Raw genomic sequence first — 6,282 nt, forward strand, 5'->3', positions numbered from 1 at the left:
CCGAGGCGCCCGGCGGCGGGCGCAGCCAATGGGCGGGCGGCGGGGAGGCTCGCGCCGCTTTCGCGGCAAAAAGGATTTGGCGCGCAAAGGCGCGCGGGGCCGGCGCGCCGAACAATACGGCGGCGGGCGCGGAGCCGAGCGGAGCGGAGCGGCCCCGCGCCCGGCATGGGCCGCGCCCCTGCCCGCGCCCTGCCCGCCGCGCCGCCCGCCGCCCCGGCGGCCATGTGAGCCATGGCGGCGGCGGCGGGCGGCGCGGCGGGGCTGGCGGCGCTGCTGGGCAGCGCTTCCCCGCACCTCCTCATCGTCTCCGCCGCCGAGGAGCCCGCGGGCAGCGGCCACCCCGACGCCGACCTCCTGCTCTTCGCCACGCCGCAACCCGCCCGCCCCGGCGCCGCGCCGAGACGGCCCGCGCTGGGCCGCCCGCCGGTAACCCCCGGGACCGGGACCGGGACGGGGAGGGGGCGGTGCGGGGGCGGGGGCTGCGGAGCCCGGGACCCTGCGGGCTCCGGCGGGGCCGTGCTATATACGGGGCCGTGCTATATACCGGGCCGCCTCGAGCCGGGCTGTATACCGGGTCGGGCTATATACCGTGCCAGGCTGTGCTGTGCCACGCCGTGCTATACTGCTCCCTGCTCTGCACCATGCTGTGCCATGCCATGACCTGCTATACCCTGCTAGGTTGTGCCATGCCGCGCTCTATATCATGCCATGCTCTGTGCCATGCCGTGCCCAGCTATGCCATGCTATACCAGCCGTGCCGTGCCATACCGTGCCGTGCCACGCAGCGCACCTGCCGAGCGCGGCCCTTCCCCAGCTGCTGCTCCGGAAGCCGCACGCCCAGGCGCTGGGCCGTGCTTTGCTTCCCCCTCCTGCAGCTCGTACCTGCTTTGGGGTGCTCCCCGCAGCGTGGCGGGGCCCCCTGTGGCTGGGCCAGCCCCCCATCCCTGCTGGCGTGCATGACAGCCGGAGAGCTGCTCCCGTCAACCCATTCCTGCCGGGAGTGGGAGCTTCCATACCCCGTGGTGCTGTGCCCCTGGGGGGGTTCCCTCGGGGGGTCCCTCGCAGCCGCCCTCCGTCGCCAGCACTGTGGGGGGCAGCGGGGCCGTGGCGGTGGCCGTCCCTCTGATGAGCCCCATCCCTTGCAGGTGAAGAGGAAGCTGAACTTGGAGACGGATCACCAGTACATAGCAGAGAGCCTGCCGGTGGGCCGGGGCAAGGCCAGGAATCCCGCTAAAGGTACCGGCTCCGCTCCCCCTGACCCCCCCCGAGCCAGCCCAGCCTGGAGCAGGGGGTCTGGCAGCCCCGCTCTTGCTGCCCACGGGCTGGGCTGCGCCTCCAGGCTCATCCCTGGCAGCTTCTCCCCATCCCTTCGTGTTGGTTTGGAGAGGCTGTTCCTGGGGCCGGGCTGTTTCTGGCCACTCTCTCCAGCCCGTGCTGCTGTCCCCTGGGCTGGGGGCATGGTTGTCCATGCCTGTCTGCTGGGCACCACACTGGCTCCGTCCCTCCCTGTGGGATGGAGCCGTAGCCGCCGGCACGGTGTCGGTGCAGTGTCCCACATGGACCCTCTGTCATCTCCCCCCGAGCCCTGCCTGGCACCTTGGTGTCACAACTGAGCTTGAGGTCACGACTGAGCATGGGCGCCAGAGCCTGCGCCAGGTCCTGCAGCACCCTTCCTGTGGAGGATGTGGGGAGCTCACCTCATTGCCCTGAGAAAGCAGATGGGGTTTGGGGTGCCAGTGCTGGTCCCTGGTCCACGAGCCACCTGCGAGCGTGGGGGGGTGTTTTGGGACCTCGCAGCTCCGGCACTGCGTTTCCCTTGTGGCTAAATCACACTTGTCCTCGGCGGCTGGTAGGGGCAAAGTCTCCAGGGGAGAAGTCCCGCTATGAAACCTCGCTGAACCTCACCACCAAGCGCTTCCTGGAGCTGCTGAGCCAGTCACCCGACGGTGTGGTGGACCTCAACTGGGCGGCCGAGGTCCTGAAGGTGCAGAAGAGGCGCATCTACGATATCACCAACGTCCTGGAGGGCATCCAGCTCATCACCAAGAAGTCAAAGAACAACATCCAGTGGCTGTACGTCCCTGGGCCGGGCTCATGGGGCTATGCCTGGCCGTCCCCTGGCATGGGGGAGCCACCTGTGTCAGGCTTGGGGCGGAGCAGGGTTTTGCTGGGATGGGGAAGCTCAGAGCAGTGTCACCGGATCATCTGCTCAGGGGTTGAGTGGTGGCTGCCCCTTCACGTGGTCCACAGCCCCGGGCGAGGGCTGTGCTCAATTGCGGGTGGCTCCCGAGCAGCATCGGTATTCCTGTGTCAGCTGCAACTTCCCCTTGGGCTCCCTGAGCCAGCCCGGGGAGTGGGGGGCTGCGTCCAGGCTCGGGGAAGGGATCCCAGGGCTGTGCCCTACTGGGAAATCCCCACAAGGCTGATTCCCTGGGTATGGGAATTTAGCCTGGTCCAGGTGGGGACAGTGCATGGGGACAGTCACGGTGTGGGGCAGAGGGAGCTGTGGGATTACATTCCTGATGGCTGCGGTGCTCCCCAGGGGCAGCCAGGCCACCGTGGGGGCCCCCGGCCGGCAGCGGCTGCTGGAGAAGGAGCTGCGGGAGCTGCAGGCGGCTGAGCGGCAGCTGGACGACCTCATCCAGATGTGCACGGTGCAGCTGCGCCTGCTCACCGAGGACCCTGCCAACCAGCAATATCCTTTGGTGTGGGGCTGGGATGGGGCTGGCTGGGTGGGGGAGGACGTGGTCGAGCCCCGAGGTGAGCCCGGCTGCGTTGCAGGCAGGGCGTTTCGCAGCCTGCCCCGCTGCCGCATGAAAGCATCCCCGTGTCTGCTCCTTGACCCGCCACACCGCAGCCTACGTGACCTGCCAGGATCTCCGCAGCATTGTGGACCCCTCGGAGCAAATGGTGATGGTTATCAAAGCCCCCCCGGAGACCCAGCTGCAGGTCTCCGACCCAGCGGAGGTGAGCTGGGGCCACCCTCGGCTCCCCATGTCTGCACAGCCTTCAGCAAAGCCCAGCCCAGGCTCCTCAGGCATCCTTGCGCCTCCTCGTCTCACTCCTCTCCCCTCTCCCCAGGCTTTCCAGGTCTCCGTGCGAAGCACTCAGGGCCCCATTGACGTCTTCCTCTGCCCCGAGGACAGCTCGGGGGTCTGTAGCCCCGTCAAGAGCCCCTTCAAAGCCCCTGCAGAGGAGTTGTCTCCCAGCCATTCGCAGCCCAGAGCCTCCCCGCTCCTGCATCCCGCCCAGGACGTGAACATGCCGCTGCTGCCCGGAGAGCAAGGTGGGCGGCTGGGCCTGGGGACAGGAGGGAGCTGGGGACAGGGGTGGTGGCACGGTGGCTCTGGCCAGGGGCTCTTGCTGTGTTTGCAGCTGTGAGCCCCTCTGCCGTTGGCACAAGGAAGGAGCTAGGGTGATGCTCGGGCACCTCAGCAAGGCAGGGAGGCGGGAAGACAGGTTCTCCTGCATAGCCAAACCCAGCTTTTTTGGGGTTTGCCCAGTATTGTCACGTATTGTGGAATTTACGGCTGCTTCCCATCCCCACAGAAACACTGCTGCCAGGGATGAGCACGCTGCCCGGCAAGTGCCCGGCAGAGGAGGTGAGCCTCTCACCGCTGGCCTCCATGGACGCCCTCCTGGAGCAGAGCCGGGAGGATTTTTCGGGTTTCTTGGCGGACGAGTTCATCAACCTGTCGCCGCCGCAGGCACAGGACTACCACTTCGGCCTGGAGGAGGGCGAGGGCATCAGCGAGCTCTTCGACTGCGACTTTGGGGACTTCACGCCCTTGGACTTCTGAGGCTCTGCCCAGGTGCTCGCGGGGGAGTTGCCAGGCAGGGGGGGGCCACCCCTGGGCTCCTGCCCTCGCAGGCAGGGCAGGGCAGGCAGCCCCTCCGGCTGCAGCGCCCGCGGCTCCTCTCCCCGTCCTTTTTTGCAATATTTTCTTCTTAGCCCTCCAGCCCCCCTAGCCTGGCGGGGGCCGGCGGTGTCCCTGGCTCCAGCCCCGTCAGGGGGGATGCCAGGGTGGGGGGTCCCATCTCGGGGGACCCCCGACAGGGCCCTGATCACGGGGGGGCTGCCCAGGGCAGAGCCGCTGCCCGCCCCCCCCCGCCCTGCCCCGGGTGCCCGTTACAGAGCTTTAAGCAGTCCTGTGTATAGATTTGATTAATTTATTATTGTCCCCTGGGGACAGCGTTTAATTTCCCAGAGGGGTTGGGGGGGGCTCTGCAGCAGACTGGGGGTGCCGAGAGGTTTCATCATACTGGGAAGGGGGTGGCGGAGATGCGGGGGGCGCTGGGTCGGGGCTGTTCCCCCCTGTGTGGGGGGCTGCCCGCAGCCCGGCTGAGCGTGGGGTATTTATTTATTATTTATGGTGTGTGGGAGCTCTCCCGGGACACGGGGGGGGCAGGAGGGAGCGGGGGGACGGTGCTGGTGGGGAGGGACATGGAAGGTCCTGCCGGGGGTTACGCCAGCACGTCCTGGCATTGCTCACGGCCAAAACGGGGCTGCTGGCAAGGCCACCGCGGTGGCAGGTGGCTGCGGGAGGGGGGACGGGGCTGGATGGGGCTGGTGGCCCCGGGACCATGTGCATGTCCCCTCAGGGGGACACAGGGATGTCCCGGGGGGGGTGCATCTCTGCAGGCGAGGACCCAATGCTGTCTCCAGGCTTTTCTTCCCCTCCCCACGCAGCCGTTCAGCCTTTCGGCTCCGTCTTCCCCCTCTCTGGCCCACTGGGGCTGGGAGAGGCGGAGGGGAGGAGAGGGGGGGTCCCGGGGCCCCTGGGGCCGGGCTGGAGACGCACTTTCACTTTTACTGCCTTTTAACAAGCTTGTGTTCCTCTGAGCTTCGTGTTTAATAAAGGTTTCTACTGACTTTGGCCTTCGGTGCAGGGCTGCACTCAGGCGGCTGAGGGCCTTAGGGGTGGTGGGGACCCCAACCTGAGAAACCAAGGGGTTTGGGGTTATTTTGTGGGTTTTTTTGTCCGTTTTGAACTTGAAATGCACGAGCAGGTATGTCACTGCCTGGGGTTTGCAGGAAGTGCTTTGGTCCTTGGGGTTTTTTTTTTTTCCCCCCTGTGACTCCACGCACTCCCGTGTGTGGGATGGGAGCTGGGGCTGATCCTGCCACCCTCTGCTCCTCCAAAGAGGCCGTGCCCCAGGGGGACGGGACGATGGGTCTGGATCGGGATCGCTTCTCCTTTCAGCAGCCCCTGTCCCCACTCAGCTCCTCTCCTGCCTGGCCCCCTCCCCTGTCTTCCCCCTGGTTTTGGGGCAGCGTTTGCACAGGGGTGCCTGCCGCTGCAGCTCCTGTGCAGGGAGGAGGAAGGCAGTGGGGGGCGGATGTGAAACCAGTCCATGCATCCACCGCACCAGCAGGCTCCCAGTGACTTCCCAGCTACCCCGTTCGCCCCAGCACCTCTTGGTCCTGCCTGAAGGCAGTTGCCAGCACCAGTTTGTGGCCCAAAGTTTGAGGTCCCTGTGTCCACGCTCACTGGGGATGAGCTGGCTGCAAGCGGCAGCCCTGACCCTGAGTGCCCCAGCCTCCTTTGCAGCACACCGTCCCCTTCCCGGGGAGCGAGGGACATCGGGGACCCTCTGAGGAGGGATGCTTGGAGACTCTAGGGACCCACTGGCAGCCCGGAGCGGGCCCGGGGGGGCCATAGTCCCTGCCCCAGTGGCAGGCAGGGACATGCCACTTCCTTCCCATGTTTGTGTGCTCACTCCCCTCCTCCTTCTGCCTGGCCTCCTGCCTGTTTCTTCTTTAAACAGCCTGATAAATATTTCACCCCGGACCATGTTGTGTAAGCTCACCCCGCTCCTGTACCAGCTTTTGCAAGGAATGGGAGCCCAGGTTCTGGCTGGGCTGCCGGCCGGTGCTGGGGTGGCACGGCGAGCCCATCACCGCTGCCTAGCCCCCCACCTCCATTCTCGTGCCTCCATCCCCGCACTCAAGCGCAGTTCCCGGCTCTTTGTGCTCCCACAGGATTGTTCTTGCTGCAGGACACGCGTGGATAACGGTGTGCCGGTGTAGGGTGGCAAACCCCATGGCTCAGCCCCGTCCGTGGTGCCAGCTCCCCGCACTGTCCCCGCTCCCAGCCCTCCTCTCCGCAGCCCCCTGGGACTGGCCGGGGCTTGGGAGCGGGGCCAGCCAGGGCCCTGGCGAGGAGGGGAGCGTGCCGTGCCGTCCCAAAACCCAGTGGCCAGGAGGGCAATGGCACACACACCCTGTCTGTTCCCTGGGCTTGAGTGGGATGAGCCAGTGGCTTGCTGTCACACTGTCAC

General features: G+C 66.7%; 1 protein-coding gene across 1 annotated transcript; it reads left to right on the forward strand.

Annotated features, from left to right (window-relative positions):
- The first annotated feature begins 231 nt into the window (after positions 1-231).
- On the forward strand, positions 232-4,010 carry E2F1 (E2F transcription factor 1). Its single transcript, XM_050907589.1, has 7 exons — positions 232-426; positions 1,146-1,236; positions 1,854-2,073; positions 2,543-2,695; positions 2,853-2,967; positions 3,082-3,286; positions 3,550-4,010. Exons 1-7 carry the CDS (start codon positions 232-234, stop codon positions 3,798-3,800), a joined length of 1,230 nt encoding a protein of 409 aa, XP_050763546.1. The 3' UTR covers positions 3,801-4,010.
- The last annotated feature ends 2,272 nt before the right edge of the window (positions 4,011-6,282 follow it).

Source organism: Gymnogyps californianus, chromosome 17 (genome assembly GCF_018139145.2).
Source record: "Gymnogyps californianus isolate 813 chromosome 17, ASM1813914v2, whole genome shotgun sequence".
Lineage (NCBI taxonomy): Eukaryota > Metazoa > Chordata > Aves > Accipitriformes > Cathartidae > Gymnogyps > Gymnogyps californianus.